Source organism: Eleginops maclovinus, chromosome 7 (assembly GCF_036324505.1).
Source record: "Eleginops maclovinus isolate JMC-PN-2008 ecotype Puerto Natales chromosome 7, JC_Emac_rtc_rv5, whole genome shotgun sequence".
NCBI lineage: Eukaryota > Metazoa > Chordata > Actinopteri > Perciformes > Eleginopidae > Eleginops > Eleginops maclovinus.
Window position 1 is genome coordinate 3,002,818 of NC_086355.1, and position 17,722 is coordinate 3,020,539.

At 42.4% G+C, this 17,722-nt stretch overlaps 1 protein-coding gene across 1 annotated transcript in view; it reads left to right on the forward strand.

Moving 5' to 3' along the window:
* The first annotated feature begins 456 nt into the window (after nucleotides 1–456).
* The window catches only part of pdia5 (protein disulfide isomerase family A, member 5), a 55,840-nt gene continuing 38,574 nt past the window's right edge, over nucleotides 457–17,722 (forward strand). Inside the window, exons 1-3 of the mRNA XM_063887521.1 lie at nucleotides 457–529; nucleotides 9,438–9,564; nucleotides 13,368–13,455. Coding sequence (XP_063743591.1) covers nucleotides 461–529; nucleotides 9,438–9,564; nucleotides 13,368–13,455 — 284 coding nt within the window. The 5' untranslated portion in view covers nucleotides 457–460. The remainder of the gene's footprint in view (nucleotides 530–9,437; nucleotides 9,565–13,367; nucleotides 13,456–17,722) is intronic.

The following is a 17,722-nucleotide window of genomic DNA, read 5'->3' on the forward strand; positions in this document are numbered from 1 at the left end:
TCAGAATTTTAAATTGAAAAAAGGTCTATCTATCTATCTATCTATCTATCTATCTATCTATCTATCTATCTATCTATCTATCTATCTATCTATCTATCTATCTATCTATCTATCTATCTATCTATCTATCTATCTGAATACTCGTGCTTTTGTTACTTTAAGTATATTTTTATGCTTTTACTTTTGTACTTTAACTGAACCAATTCATTTTGAATGCAGGACTTTTACCTGTAACAGAGTATTCCTACACTATGGTACTTCTACTTCTACTCAAGTACAAGATCTGAGTACTTCTCCTCCCTCTGACTCATTGCTATCCATGGTGGATTTGCCAGGTGGGTGGAACACCTCGAGCCGAATCTTCCCCATAACAACTACATTTCCCATGAAGCTTTGCGCGGTGCCAAAGAATCCGTGGAAAAGCGATTGCGCCTGCGTATCCAGACGTGGCAACGGCATCATGGCCTCTTGGAACCAGCGCCACGGGAGTCGGATGAGAGAGGCGAAAATGTTCATGTTGGTGCTGCTGGTGAGTCAAACAAACCCCTGTCTGTGTGTCCGGTAAACGGTCAGGGCTGTTCGGTGTCCTTTATGCACATGGCGGAGGGATTTGTGTCCGTTAAGAGGCGTTAAGGAGGGAGAACCGACATTAGAAATCCGTGTCCATAGCCTGTCGGTGCAGGAGGTAAAGTTGACAGCCCTTGACTGAACTTGGAAACAATGTAAGCAGTTAGGAATGATGTGAGAGCTGTGCGGTTGTTGGGGTAAGATCACCGGGGTTTTGAATGTAGCTGCCCACATTAAGCGGGGTTTTCCTGGCCAACGGTCGCCTGTGTACCCGGTCCCTCCCCTGCGAGAGAGCCATAACTACCGTCCAAGGAACACGTTAACACCGACAAGACCTGAGGAACTTATCTGTATCTCAGCAACACCTCTTCAGTGTGTGCTGCTTTCATTCACTTGGTAGCTTATAACTCCAGAGGTGGGAGAAGTGCTCGGATTGTGTACTTTAGGTTAGGGAGAAGTCCCAGAGTGTAGGACTACTTTGATGCAAGTAAAAGTCCTGCAATGAAAATGTTACTCAAGTAAAAGTACAAAAGCATTGGCTTCTGAATATACTTAAAGTACCAAAAGTAAAAGTAGTCATTGTGCACAATGACCCATTCCCGAATAATATAAAGGACACTGGTCAGCTTAATCAGAGGGGGGAGAAGTACTCAGATCTTGTATTTGAGTAAAGTAGAAGTACTCAGATCTTGTACTTGAGTAAAAGTAGAAGTACTCAGATCTTGTACTTGAGTAAAGTAGAAGTACTCAGATCTTGTACTTGAGTAAAAGTAGAAGTACTCAGATCTTGTACTTGAGTAAAAGTAGAAGTACTCAGATCTTGTTTTTGAGTAAAAGTAGAAGTACTCAGATCTTGTTTTTGAGTAAAAGTAGAAGTACTCAGGTCTTGTACTTGAGTAAAAGTAGAAGTACTCAGATCTTGTACTTGAGTAAAAGTAGAAGTACTCAGATCTTGTTCTTGAGTAAAAGTAGAAGTACTCAGATCTTGTACTTGAGTAAAAGTAGAAGTACTCAGATCTTGTTCTTGAGTAAAAGTAGAAGTACTCAGATCTTGTACTTGAGTAAAAGTAGAAGTACTCAGATCTTGTACTTGAGTAAAAGTAGAAGTACTCAGATCTTGTACTTGAGTAAAAGTAGAAGTACTCAAACAATGTTAAGTACAAGTACCTCAAAGTACCTAAATCCAGTAGTTAGTTTACACCTCTGGCCAAAACTAACGTCCTGGAAAACAGCTTGATCTGAGAACCTTTTCTCAGGAAATACCCTTTTTAACGTGTTGCTCTTTTTAGTTTCATCCACTCGGTAGCTACGTGTTAATAACGCAGCATGACTCACAGTCTCAGAAGCCGATCTGTTCAGCCGACCGAGTTTGTAAAGGGAATTGAAAGTTTGAATGTTGGTGACATGGAACAAATGTTTCTGCTACTCTCTGCTGGGGGTGTTCTAGTTTCTGTGTTTAACAGATGTGCCCTTTGGAAGAAGTGTAGTATCCTCCGTGTCATGTGACTGTGAGAAGTGAATTGGTGAGGGAATATAAACTACTCTTGCCTCCATGGAAAGTGTGTGGTCTGTGTGGGCTGCAGCTAACAATTCACGCTCTATCGCCTGCTTCTCTTATCTGATAATGAGAATGCATATGCAAATGTTCCAAATCCAAACTATTCAAATTGCCCCGGTCCGAAACACTTAAATAAGTCATTCACATGTTTGGTATTTTTGCTTGATAACTTAAGTAAAAGCTCTATGTGAGTGTTACATTTGAATATGGTGTGAGTCCTGTGTTGTTTTGTCTGTATTTTATTTAGTGTTGGGAAGAGTTGTAGCTTCAATTCAGGGGAAAAGTTCACAATGAAACTTTGATTTACTGTCTGAATGTAATGTTGAGTTTTGTACTCTTTTGTGCGTTAGGCTACATACCTGTCTCCATTAAAGAGACCTAGTTAGTATTCCAAGCACACGGTCCACTGGAGCTTATCCCTCATTTGAAGATTGTATCCAGAGCACTTTCAAGTGGAGGTAAGATCATTTGCATGTGCTTTGCATACATTCCCTTGTCAATGTGTGATGGATACATAGCTGAAACAAATGCAGTACAGCAAGAAATACTACATCCATATTGTAAAGTGTTCCTTATAAATTGTCACACGAGTATAAAAAAGTCGCTGTCCTGTTCCGCTTCCTGTTGCAGAGCAGCCACTGCAAACATGGGTGGAGTGGATCTTGTGTGTGTGTGTGTGTGTACAGTGACACGGGTTAACATGTTGGAACTGTGCCACAACATACAGGCTGTGAAAAGAAATTGTGACAACATGCTGATTTGCAGCTTTTTTGTTTTTACAGCCACACCAAATGCACGGTATAGTGAAATGACACTCCTTAAGTTATCGTATTTAATGTTTGGTTATTTCTGGTCTGGGTGTGGAGGATTCTGCATTTTCAAAGAATGTGTTGTATTGCTGAATTGTGCGAGAATATGGGCTTTTATTTCATTGTAAAATTAGTACTTTTGACACTTTTGAATTAGAAAAATTAAGCAGTTTGAAATGTAACCCTATGATATTGTGATTTGCCTATTTTAAAACAATAATTTGGATATTTTATTGACTGAAAATAATGGATAATAGGAAATAAATCCAAGCTTCAGCACTGATAATGACATACCGCAGTTGCTATAAAGCTGTGACTAATTTCACCCACCACTAGTAGCCTGTGTTGTCTCTGCGGGTGTGTGTGTGTGTGTGTGTGTGTGTGTGTAGTGTACTGGTACAGTAGCACAGCAGGGCACATGGAGGTTGCACCTCAATAGACGCTACAAACCACTGCAGCGCTTAGAGGTCATCTGTCTGGGTGGTAGAGGTCTGTCTGTCAAAACAATTAAATCCAAACTTTCTCCACACACACACACACACACACACACACACACACACACACACACACACACACACACACACACACACACACACACACACACACAGCAGACACACTTAACAATTTATCTGTGGCCCAGGGCGGGTAAACTCCAAATGTTTTTTCAGCCAGGAATAATCGATGTGTGTGACCCGACCTGTTTACCAGGTTCACATAATAAGCAAGGTTAGCCCTTATTGATTTGTTTCCCCAACACAGATTTTCTGCTTCCCTGTTTATCTGAAAGAAAAGTTTGGTTATTGGGAAGCATTTCTTTTTCACCACTTACCCAATGCATGCATTTTGATGTATCTGTTTGCGTTGAGCAGGATTTTCCTAAGGGTGGCTGCAACTCATTTTTGAAAAGCTATCTTAATAATGAAGGGACTGACTTTTAATTAAGTTTCTCAAATGTCCGACACCTATCTTTGTTACCTGCCTTAGACAAGGAGAAGCAGCGTTCAGTTAATATGCTCTCTGGAACAAACTCCCAGAACCCTGCAGGTACTTTTAAATCCAGGCTGAACACATTTCTTCTTGCCGCTGCTTTTAATTGAACTGTTCTTATTTAACTCTGCACTGTAACTTTTATTCTGCAGTATAACTTCTATTCATGTATTTTCTACCTGTTGAGTTTATTTAGTTATCTTTGTTTTTAAATGCCTTTTGATAATGTGTTTATGCTGCACTACTTCTAAATGCTCTTAATGTCTTTCAGTTTCGTAAAGCACTTTGAATTGCCTTGTGTTGAAAGGTGCTATATAAATAAACTTGCCTTAGAGCCAGGGGGATGTGTTCAAATGTTGTCTGAACAACAGTCGAATAAAACCTGCAAAATGATCTATTTTCGAAATAATATAGAACAGAAAAGACCTTGCATTTACAAAGCCTGGACCAGTTCATGTTTTATATGGTGCATAGTTATTAGAAATCATCTCAACAGAAGCCGTTTGTTAGCGCGTTAGCAGGCGTAGCGGCTTCCCTGTCTTCCATTGCTGCTAGCTGAACTGTAATGGATGCTGAAGCTGCTAATTGCCTCTTCCTCTGCTCATTTGAAAGCTAAGAAGCCTCTGGATCAGTGTTAGCGTGTGCTATCGGATGCCCTGTCTTTAAATTCAGCCAGTACACACACACACACACACACACACACACACACACACACACACACACACACACACACACACACACACACACACACACACACACACACACACACACACACACACACACACACACACCTGATGGCTCATTAGGCCCCAAGAAACCTGAGGCAAGTGCCTGATAAACACCGGTGTGTTTTGTGCTGACTTAGCATGGCCCCTTAGAACTATATGGCATTTCTGAAGCAGGTTTGTGGCACCAGATGGAGGGTGTGGGCTCAGAGGCAAGAGGCCGGGAACCTGCTGCTTAGAAACAGCCACAGTATTTACAGCAACGTAACGGGACGTACCTTTATGGCAAATAAGGAAGGAGGATGTGTAATGTCGTAATAGATTTTTAGAGTCATGTGATCAGAAAAGGCATTATCCCGCTTCCTGTTTGATCGATGATGAAAGAGTTCCAGGTAGATAACAGTTATGGAAATTGATTATTTTTTCAGAGGTCACACTTAGTACATGCCAGTTGACATTTACGCTGCCGTCTGATTGTGAGCGCCTTCACACAGAGCAGATTACGTGGCGTTTGAACAGAGCTTGTGTTTTGATCACGGTGGAAACGGTGAATTCGACAAGGTCATTTTTAATGAACTCTTCCCTTTAATGTTGTGATCCTGATACACGTATGATCTGTAATTTGCTTATCACACGTGTCAGTATCCGTGCACAGGCACACATACGTCCAAAATACAGTTCAATAAACCGTCTTTAAGGTCATAGTGGTCCGTTTCTGTGAGAGGTTGATGCTTCATATATTTAGAGGTGTTAAATTGTGTTGTATTCAACAGAGGAGGTAGAAGTACTCAGGTCATGTACTTGAGTAAAGTAGAAGTACTCAGATCTTGTACTTGAGTAAAGTAGAAGTACTCAGGTCTTGTACTTGAGTAAAGTAGAAGTACTCAGATCTTGTTCTTGAGTAAAAGTAGAAGTACTCAGATCTTGTACTTGAGTAAAGTAGAAGTACTCAGGTCTTGTACTTGAGTAAAAGTAGAAGTACTCAGATCTTGTACTTGAGTAAAGTAGAAGTACTCAGGTCTTGTACTTGAGTAAAAGTAGAAGTACTCAGATCTTGTACTTGAGTAAAGTAGAAGTACTCAGGTCTTGTACTTGAGTAAAGTAGAAGTACCAGACTGTAGGAATACTCTGTCACAGTGAAAGTATTCTAAATGTTCCTCCAGTGAAAGTAGAAAGTACTCTCCTCTAAATGTACTTAAAGTAGCGACAGTAAAAGTAGTCATTGTCTGATTGGTCCATTTCAGAATAATATCTCTGATATGTTTTATAATGATTGATCATCAAAGTGTTCTCAGAGCTGGTAAAGGTGCAGCTAGTTTGAATGGCTTTGTATACTGCAGGGTAGCTGCTGGATTTACTGCAGGTGAACTACAGTCTGATTTAAGGGCTGGTTATATTTACCATCATTATTCCTAATCTGCCTAGCAACTAAAGGATTAAATACATGCAGTGGAGTAAAAGTACATCATTTACCTCTGAAATGTTCTTCCAAGTTTTGAATGCTGTTGTCCCTTTTTGAAAGGAAACATTTAATGCAGATAGAGCGTGAATACAAATAAGGACCTTTTTAAATGAGAGTAATATTAAAGAAGTCCATGTGATGAATTTCATTTCAACTGAACCACTGAGAGATAACTCTACAAGTGTTTTTATTTTATTCACACCACCGTGATCTGATAAAAATGTCGTTCATCATCACTTTCTCACATTAATCATTTGCAGTTCAAGTTGGAAATGTATTGTACAAAGTGAGCAGAAGAGAAGATATCAGCAACACTCGAGGAGATAACTCACAGACAAGAGCATAAATCCTCCCCGCAGCGCTTTCTTACTATCAATTAATTTTTGTTACTTCCATCCTTCATATCGCCCAAAACGCACTCTGGATAGAATCCTCTGCTTCATTCAAGTTTTCCATTTCAGCTGCTAGTGTGTGTTTTAATTGTTAAAAATCCTCCAGTTGAGCGATTCTTCTGAAACAGTCATTATAACTCTTTGTAGGGAAGCTGTCGGCGTGCCCCCTCAAACCAAAATGCAGATTTCCCCCGTAAAATGTTAAAGAGATGCGAGAAAACAATCTCTCTGTGGGTCAGAAAGGGTTTACTGAGTCCAGAAATATGGAGATGGAGTCAGATGTCTGGTCAGACGGCAGAGACAGTTTACGGAGAATAAATAGGGGATGGATGTCCGGTGGGTCTGCCGGGGGACGAGTGGCAGGCAGCAGGCTGACACTGAGACTGAGATTTCTGATCCTTTCTTTTACTCTCCTTCTTTCTGGAGAGGAAGTAAAGAAACCAGAGCTCTGGATTTATTTGTTGTTGGAGGTGGAATATATGACTCAGCAGCTTTAAGACATGAAGACACCATTGTTTTCCACCTTGCTCGAATGCAGGATTTACACCTGGAAGTGGGCGGGGCTTATTTTGACTGGAAGTGACGTTAGCGCCTCATGCTATATTGTTTTAATAGCATCTATGTTGTTCAGCTTCCCCGATGGTGTGGGGGAAGCTTAAAGCCTGTACATGTCATGCTGCAGGAGGTTAATAGTGTGTTTGCACATTGCTTATTGATTACCTGTAGTTGTTTTTAAATCTGTGAATGAGCGTCAGTCGGTTTACAGCGTGTTGAATACTGTAATCTACTGTTCAAAACACAATCAATACTTCTAAGAAACCGTGACGGTAGAAAACTCAATAGTCTATTTACACTTGGTTTGTGCAGAGATGGCAGTTTGCAAAAGTAAATCAGTTATATGGCAAGCAGATATTTATTTATGTTAAACTAAATATTCCATCGATGGAGATGTTTTCATTAGAAGAGAGACAACAACTCGTTGCGTATTGAAGAAGACACATTAGCAGGTTCATATCAGTATGTAGTGTCTCTCCTGGGACATGTCTCCATGCTTTAATGTTCAAAAAGCTCTTTATGTTTCTCATACTGCCTGTGCTGCAGCACCTCTTTTCACCCTCTGTCTGAAACCAGAGCCCAGTCTGCTCTGATTGGTGAACTCTGTTGTTAATCGGTCAGTCGGTTAGAGATGTCCCGCCCTTAGCCTATCACGTACAATGTGTGTTATATTTTGACTTCTGTGATTTAGCAAACTTTCCTGGAGCTTTCAATCGGAGGATTCCTTTAAGCATCCTCAGAGTTTATTTCAATCAGGCAGTCATTATATTGTTTGTTGCTGATAAATATCCCCCCCAAAAAACACAACTTCTGGGCTGAGGCAATAACACAGCCTGCAATCATTTCCTAACATCCCCTCGCTCTCTAAATGCTCACCTACACAGACATGTTGCTGAGCCCCCCCCCCCCCCCCCTCCGCAGTGTGATTCCCATATGTCTGAAAACAAACGGTCACACAGCTTGTGTTTATCTTGTCCTTGCATCAACCTGATCGGCCTCATGCACTGACATCGAGTGACAAAATAAAACCAGATCAACACAAACAAATAAAATCTGTTAGTGTGAAACACAAGGGCTCTGCTCGTCTCACTGCCTCCTCTCTGTTAATCTACAAATGTACTCATGTGCAAAGTGTCCTTTTTTAAGATTCCCATCAGCCTCCCTCAGGAGAGCACCCAGTTGTGAATCAAAATGAGAAAATGAGCCTGACAGGTGCTTGTTTTCATTCCCGGTGATATCACTCATCAGGCCGGATCCGCTGAGCGAGCAGACGATGTTTTGTGTCTAATTTAGTCCTCCGTAGGCAGAAACTAAGAGGTTTTTAATGAATGGTGATGGCACGGAGACCATTAGAATGCAGGGAATTAACTTCATACGGCTCCAGTGTAATCACTCTTGTTTTTTTTTTTACTGCTCTTTGATTAAAGTGCAAGCTTCTCAATATGGGGCTTTGTTATCCATATTAGGTGCTACACACCATTAGCCCAACTTAGGGAAAGTCGAATGCGCCATTCGGACTAATGAAGCAGATGCACCCATCTGTTGCACAGGTCCGTTCTGAAGGAAACATCCTGTCTGTTGGAAAAATAAATCAGTTTCCATATAAGATGTATTGAAGCTCTCCTATAGCTTCCACTTCAGAGTATATAACACTAAACTGGGGGTGATGGCCAGTATGAGCACAGTAAAGAGGTACAGCATGGCTCTCAGCAACTCCTACGGACTGCTTTAGAAGTGTAGCTCTGCATCGACCTCTGTCACTTAGATCAAACTCATCCCTAACATAGCTTGTGACACTTTAATTTTACAACAAGTCTTAAAGTCCAAACCCCAACGGTTGCCTGTGAAGGTTATTAAAACTCACATTTTGACGGGGAGAATAACAGCAACGTTTAAGAGGAAAGCAGCTAAAAAAGTAGAGCTTTTTCAGAGCATCAGTGACGTTCATTGGAGGGTTTGAAGGGTCTACGGACAACTAAATACAGACAGAATTCGGCAATTAGTCCCCTCTACTGCATCTGGTGCTATGATAATGCAAAAATACAAATCAAGGCGGTAGTTTTAGCCGGAGGTCATCCGTCTGTCTCTTCTTCCTCAGACGCGGACTCCTCCTCTGCGTTCTTGAGCCATTCAACAAACTTTTTCATCTGCCCAAGGAAAACGCTTTTTCCTTTTTAGCAGCTTTTTCAGAGCATTAGTGAAGTTCATAGGAGGGCTTTTCCATTTGTACAAGGGTTTACGGACAGAGGGTGTTGAAGCTGTACAACCTGGAGGCAACTAATGTGTGCTAGAGAGCCTCACAAATAAAATGCGATTGATCCGTCCATCTAATGTCAGCTTTCAATACGTTTTCCAACATAAATGCTTGTGTGTGTTCTCCAGGTGTGGCTGCTGCCGCTGCTCCAGGCGCTGAAGGTGTCTCCTCTCATAGAGAAGGTCAGCGACCACAAAGACTTTAAGAAGCTGCTCCGGACGAGAACCAACGTCATGGTGGCGTACACCAAGACAGGTCAGAGGAAACAGCATCCTGTTGCATATGTTGGTCAGGATAATGATCCTGCCGGTGATGGGTTCTGCTACTACCTGAGAGCAGACATGTTTGGTTGAGCATCCCTGTTTCTGTCATGGGAAAAGAGTCTGACTTTCAAACAGCTTGTCACTGTAGAGGTCGCTGGAAGAAACCAATGAACACTTGTCATGTGTAATATTTCACAGACAAAATATGTTGACCAATGTGTCGAGAAGAAGACCACAATCTAAAGTTAATGATGCATTTGATCATTTTTTTAATTGTTAAATCATACTTTTTAAACCTAATGTGTTGAAAAGTAAACCATGCTTTAGTGCGGATGCATTATGGTCGTGTGCAAGTGCATAACTAAACAGAATTTCTTCATAAGGGGAGAATGAAGCGTACATTTTCACAGGTACTTGGTTAGCAGCCGTCACCATTAAAGCCTTTAGTCACATTTAAAAGACAGTCTGTTTGTTTGTGTTGTTTTAAAATGTGTGTCGTGGTGGATCCCTTGTCTTTTATCTGCAAGCCAAATCTACCTACTGATACAAATACATAACCTGAAACTGAACCTGAACAGTTTCATCCAAACAGCTTCGATTTTCCATTAGTAAATCACTTGTGACAACAGTAAATAATGAGTTACAACTATAAACTTTTGACTGCCTCTCCCCACATAATGTGTCTCTCTAACATCTTCATCTAGACAACTGAAACCATCTGTAACTGAAACAAGTTCTCATCTGAATGCCATTTCCTTTAATAGTGTGTAATACCATACAGGCAACATTTGATCCTACCTTAAGCACACCATCCTCATCACACAGTGAGTGTAAGAGCACCTGACAGCCATGCCTTAGTGCGGTTCTTCATTGGTTTGTCCCGTTCTGCAGTAAAACACTCAATTAATTAGAATTCCTTCCCTGTGTAATAATTAGTGAATGCAATTGCACCGTGGCCCTTTGCCCAAATCTGATAGAACAGATTAAAAAACATTTACCCCAGTATCTTAGAATATATTAAAAATTAATGTTCTGTGCAGATGTAGCCTGCAGCCTGCTTTAAGGGGGGGTGGGGGGGGGGGGGATTTCGGGGTTTTATCTCCGTAATGAACTTGGAAACACTTATCTCTTAGAATTACAGATTAAGCGTTGCATTGAAAAATAAAACAAAGCTTTAAAGCAGCTTTTTCTTCCACAACATTTGGGTACCCTTACGCTAGGCTTCAATTCCATTTTCATTTGCATAGTTCTAGGAAGCACTCGCATGGAGCTGCTAGAAATGACTAATTTTCCCTTTAGAAGACCCTCTGATTCCTCCATAAATTACACAGGACTCTGGCCGAGATGTATTTGTTTTATTATTCATGGCCCACATCGGCCCGAGTGAGGTCATTGGATAAAGGCTTCCACGTATCGAGCCGGCTCTGATTGATCACTGGTTGCAGCATCACTGAGACGCTCCTTCTTTAAAGACACCAAAGGCTCCTCGGCTTTCGCACGTTTTCCTCCACGTTGGTTTAATGTCTTCCTCACCGGCCAATTATCTGATCGCTTCAGGCCACATTAAACTCATTCCCCCTCTTGAGTAAAAACACTATTGCACAGTTCTTGCCCATCGCCAGCCTCTGCAGCAGGTCACAGTTAGCCAGTTAGCTTAAAGTTTAACAGTGAGCGTAGCAACAGAGGCTAAAGAGTTAGCATGGCAAAGGCTCATTGGACCAAAAGTAATGGATTCGGGAATATTGCAGAAAATAAGCTCTGTGGCAAACACACGTTTATCATACTTGTATGTATAGTTCAACAGGCTAATCCCTACATATTAAAACCACTTGTATGCAGAAATAAGAAGCTAATGTTGGGCTATAAAGGAACTACAGCACGGTCACATGACTTCACGTCACCACCGCTAAGCTAAAGGCGGCTAATGTTGGGCTATAAAGGAACTACAGCACGGTCACATGACTTCACGTCACCACCGCTAAGCTAAAGGAGGCTAATGTTGGGCTATAAAGGAACTACAGCACGGTCACATGACTTCACGTCTCCACTGCTAAGCTAAAGGCGGCTAATGTTGGGCTATAAAGGAACTACAGCACGGTCACATGACTTCACGTCACCACCGCTAAGCTAAAGGAGGCTAATGTTGGGCTATAAAGGAACTACAGCACGGTCACATGACTTCACGTCACCACCGCTAAGCTAAAGGCGGCTAATGTTGGGCGTGAAGACGTTTAGTCGACTCATTTAGACACTGGTTTTTATGACGTTAAAAGTGTGTGGTTTACTGATGTATTTTATGTCGTAGAATCCAAACGGGTCCCCTATTTTGCAAAAAATATATAGAATCCATAGATATGTCTCCCCTGTGTTAAGAGTCTCAGAAAGTTTCAGAAGAAAAGGTTGTCTCTCTTTCCCTCCTGACCCAAGTATGTGAGAGCCGCTCAGAAAATCCGGATTCGGTTTCATACGTCATTGGTGGGTTGTACGGCATTAGCAACAAGCCAAACCACGGTAAGCCCCGTCCACCCTCTTACCTGAACCCCCCTCCAGCTGCAAAGTTCACCTTCAGGGGTTTAGGGTACGCTGTAATGCTCTGTTTGGTGTGATGGAGACATGTTTTGAATATATCTGACACCTATAATATATTGTTACAATACAGTATAACATGCAACCTTTAAGCTCGTGTTAACCACTGACCTTATTTCACACATGTAACCGTTCAAAAAAAGGGGTAAAATGCGGCCTTTAAGATTTCATTCCTGCACCTTTCTGAGTGTGTCAAAATGTCCACCATATATTTTGCTATTTCATGTGTATTGCGATGTACAGTACACATGGCTTCACGTTGTTGCTTCATACAGACACCCCACATGCTGCACCTGATGAATTACCTTTATTGCAATAGGACATTTTTTGCCCGCCCCCAAGAGAGCATATTTGAAATTCCACCCGCCCTATGTGCTCCATACACGGTGATACAGTAAACTGGGGCTGAATTGCCAGATGTTTTTGTTACAGAGTGAGACCCTGGGGAGTCATGCCAGTGCCCCCCCGAGTCTAAATATAGCGTTTGCCTGGAGCGCTGGGAGGAATCGTTCTGTTTATGCAGGGAATAAAACACATTTGGTTTCTGGGTTGGGGAGGGGGGGCAGTTTATTAATGATGTATTATGTTACACAAGGACTAGAATATTACACTATGTTTACTTTACTCGCAGGAATCTACTTTGCTTTCCATATCCGATGGAAATCTGTAATAGTACCGGGTGTTGTTGTTGTTGTTGTAGCTGGTTCAGTTCCTCACTCCACTTTCCCGACACAAAGCAAAGTGCACAGCTCAGACTCTCCAGTCTCCAGCGCTCATAAACCCTCCATGTCGTCCATGTCTGAGGGTACGGTAGGAAGCAGCATGCGGCAGGTACAAACTGCAGATCCCCAAAACACACCTGCTGAGCTCTGTCCGTTTCCCGAACCGTCTTTGTCCCCCCGCCCCCCCCCCCCCGCCCGTATAATCCTCCCATCCCCTGCTTAGCCACACTATTGTACCATGTTGAAAGCTGATGTAACTTACACCACCTGAAAGCCATAAGAAACCCCTCTTCCATCCCAAACTCAGTGATCTCTTTCTTCTGTACTCCTTCAGTGAGACACCGAGCCTCACTGTAACTCAACCCCCCCCCCCCCTTCCCTCCCCTCGCTCTGACAGGACAGTGTCCTCTGTGTCCGCCGGCTCGTCCTGAGCTATTGACTGGTTTTGGTGACAAAGCTGACCGTGGTTTGTTCTCTGTGTCTGCAGCTACATCAGGGGACTCTCACCTGAAACTGCTATCCGATGTGGCCCAGACAGTGAAGGGCCAGGGGACTATCGCCTGGGTCAACTGTGGGTAAGTAATGGGGTTTTCAAGAACACGATGTGGGACCTCTTCTCCCTCCATCACGCCCATTGACTCCCTGTCTTCTCCAACTTTACGGCCCCTCTTGTACGAGGAATTTTCTGACAGCAGTTAAAAAGGCGCAGCAATTTACTACTCCCAAGAATGTCTCCACCGTCGTCCATCTGCACAATTTACGGCTCCTTTTTTTTCACCCGGGTGTAAATGACCTTATTCCAGCGGCTCTATTGTAAGGGTGCAATTTCACAGCTCACCTATTGGAGAGGTTTTGAAGCTCGGGGTCTAATGGTTTTACTTCTCTTTGTACCATTTTAAACTCTCCCTTTTCACTTCTCCTCTTTTGTGTACATATTATCTCAACATGGTTAATGATTAATGGAGGCCATGCTTCTTCTCTGCCCTCCAAGAGTGAAGCCAAGGGTTTGTGTTTCTTTACATTTCTTTGAGTCGTGTTGTTTTAATCTGGTTGAATGCATAACTAAAATACATAAGTCTAAATAATAAAAAGTATATAGGATACAGCTAACAAATAATGCATTCAAACCCCACACATGTGCCCATGGGGTCATTATTTCTAATCCTCATAGTTATTTGACACTAGTTCAAATTCAGGGACCAATGTGGCACTAATGGCCCACGGTTCAATACCTTGCTTTGAGTAATATCCACATTTTTGGGACCCTTGCAAACATAAATCTGATCTCATTTGGAAATGTTCAAACACAAGGAGCATAAATAAAACAATAAATGGAACTGACACGATAATTGTTTCCCTCATCAAAAACGAATTAAACACGATCACTGAAGAGAGGAAATTGCTCTCTCTAAATTTGTTTTTTAGTATAATAGAAATTGACTTCATACCAAATGGTTTAATACCTAGAGAATGATAATCATAAATCCCTCTCTATCTCGTGTCTTGGATACGTCATTACAAACCTTGACGCACCACTGCACTTTATACGCTGGTGGGGGACGGTCTTCCCTGACCCTGTGGCTCACCCTCCGATATAAGGCTTTTCCCGGTGCTCTTCCTCCCCATCTCTTGGATCTACGTGAACCGCAAACGCACAGGATCTCATCGGCTTCTCTCTGAGGACTTGTCTCTTCTAACCGTCCCAAAAAGTCCGTGCTGAACTGGGGAAGAGGGTGGTTAGCCACGCTGCGCCTGTGGTTGGGAACCAGCTGCAAAACTCAGAGAGCTGCTTCCTTTAGAACAGACTCAAAGCGGCTCTAAATGACTCTGAAGCAGGCCACTGTGTCTGAGGTTGTTTTGACTGTGATTGGTTTATGATGTGACTGTTTTAAGTCTTCTCAATGACACTTATACTAGTAAAATAAATCATTTAAAATGTAATATTAGAAAGTTTTTGACCTTCTTGGACAAACAAGCTATTTAATGATGTCACCTCAGCAATTAATCAATTAACAGAAAATCTAAAAACAGGTATTTATTTAACTTAAAGCAGTCATTTGTTGCATTTACCGCAGAACGATGCATCTGTCATCCCTCACATTAGAGCCCATCCATCTCCAGCCCTCACAGTGGAAGTGTTTACATTAATCCGATGCTAGACTCTCCTCCGTGGATGTTTTTCCCTCCCAGCACAGCTTGCTCTGCTCCCCAGCGTTCTGACTTTGGCTTGTTGTTGTTCTTTCTTTCTTTTCCTGGTGTTCGGTTCCACTTACTTTATTTAATTTTTGTCCTACCTGTCAACCCATCAACTGCGTGAACCGGAGAGGAAAGGATGTATCATAAAACAGGAAGCTGTGAGGAAGGCTGTAACTCCCCTTTGACACCGAGCGCTCATTGCAGCATTCACAATGTCTCTCAGGCTTATCCGGGATCGGAGAGGAAGAGAGTCAGAAGTTTTACCGTCCACATTCCTCTTCAAAGACGACCCGTTTTCTATTTTTTACTGTTTACTTTTGACTGTTTTCTTTCTTCCTCTGCCAACATAATAGTAATAAGATTTCTGTTTTAAACCAAGCCAAATTCCTGACATGTCAGCCAGAGTGATCCGGGTTCATCACTGCAGGACACAGGGATCCGGAGCCAGGCTCTGGAGGGAAAGCATTGTGCTACATGTTTCAGCACCATCTCAAAAGGGTTCGCTTCCAAATCGACCCTCCAGCTGCGAGCTCACGGTGGACAGAGGGAGAGGGAGAACGGGCCGCATATCACAGCGTGAGAGCGGTCAGTGCTGCCAAAGGGAAGAGGGCCACCGGGGCCAGAATGACACACTTTGAACAGATGACAGGCACCTGAGTGTTGGCCAACTGGGATCCATCAGGAAGGATGATCTCATACAGGAAGGGATGTACTGCTCACAGAAAACACGGTGCAAAAAGCATGATCTTATCTGGATCAATGGGAATAACTGAGCACAAACAAGCACAGCACAGCACGGATTAGGACGGAAGAGTAATTAAATGGCATGCAGGGCTTCATCCTCTTTGCGTGATGAGTCCATAATTAATCCGTCACAATAAGGGACTCAACCTGATTGCCAAGGTTTTGGAAATGGCAATGGACATTTCAACAATAGCGTACCTCTTTAGTACTGAACTGGACAGAATGTTAGACCCAGCTGGAACAAGCAAAGACCTCAAATAAAAAATGATTCAAACTCATTCTGAACAGAATATTTGGAACGGCGCACTTCCTCGATGATGCGGAACAAACTCAAGGCCTCTTTGAACTAAAGGAGTAAGATGAAAACTCAAAGTGTTTTATTTAAATCCACATGTTCTTCTCACGAAAAAGAAAAATATAGCATGAGGCGCTAACGTCACTTCCGGTCAAAATAAGCCCCGCCCACTTTCAGGTGAAAATCCTGCATTCGAGCGAAGCAGAAATAATAGTGTCTTCATATCTTAAAGCTGCTGAGTCATATATTGCACTTCCAACAACAAATAAATCCAGAGTTCCTTTACTTCCTCTCCAGAAAAAAGGAGAGTGAAAGAAAGGATCAGAAATCTCAGTCTCAGTGTCAGCCTGCTGCCTGCCACTCGTCCCCCGGCAGACCCACCGGACACCCATCCCCTATTTATTCTCCGTAAGCTGTCTCTGCTGTCTGATCAGATATCTGACACTATCTTCATATTTCTGGAGTCATCATACCGTTTTACCAATATTTCTCCTGGAACATTGTGACTTGTTCCAACATCACGTGATTGGACCGTTGTTTTCCTGAAATCTGCTGCACTGGAGTGTCTGTATCCTCACCTCATCTGTTTGTCAGCACCTTATTACTTGTCCTCCTCCTGCTCCTCTTATACCGTCACATTTGTATACTTCCTGCTCGCTGACGCATACACTGAAGTTTCCCTAGAGATGAATGGCTCTCATCCGGTGGACGGGTCTCTGATGAGCTGCCATTAATTGCCTTTGTGTGCTGAACATTGGCGAGTGAGTCATTCTAACTCCTTTGGTCTTCTATTTGTCCTGAGAGTTAGGCGTACTGCTGTGTCATTGGTTGATTCACTGAAACGGCAGTCATAACGGCATGCAACAGTCTGACTGTGTGTATCTGACCGTATGAGTAAGGGATTAAAACCCCATATCCATTGTTGTACTAGTCAGAGTCAAGAAATGTAACCTTACCTTTGCATATTCCTTCCAAATGTGCAATCTCACAGTACCTGACGGTGTTTCATGCCCAGACTGTACAGCTCGGTTCTGTTTAAACACATTTAAGTACAATTTTTAATCTCAGAAGGATGTTTTTTTAGAAACAGTTTGAGGTTATATCATATAAGAAGGTTTTCTAATTCATCACCATCTCAATTTGGGATCCTTGGTTCATTTATTCTGTGAAATTATCCCTACAGTCCAACTTTAAAGGGATTTATAATCACAAATGTCACTTATTGAGCAACCAGAGGAAGCTTGCCAGGTTTCATTCACCTTATGTCTAGTTGTGAATGATTAAAAGCCAACTTAAACAAGGGTCCCTTTTTTAATTGGGGGCTTATTATGACAGTGTTGTCCTCTCACCCTCTGTCACTCGTGGCAATTTTTCAGTGAGTGGCAGACTGGTTTTAAATCGGATGACTGAGCGTCCTCCACAGATACGTGTCAAGGTCACATCTGCTCCCGCCGGCCCCGACCGGTGCCATCTGCCTTCATGAGTCAGCAGAATATGGCATTAAGCACACAGTCGTTACCTGGAGGACTGTCTGTCAACACATGCACACCGCTCCTCTTATAAAGCAGAAATGCACCGAACATATATCTGGCTCTCTCTGGGTCGCG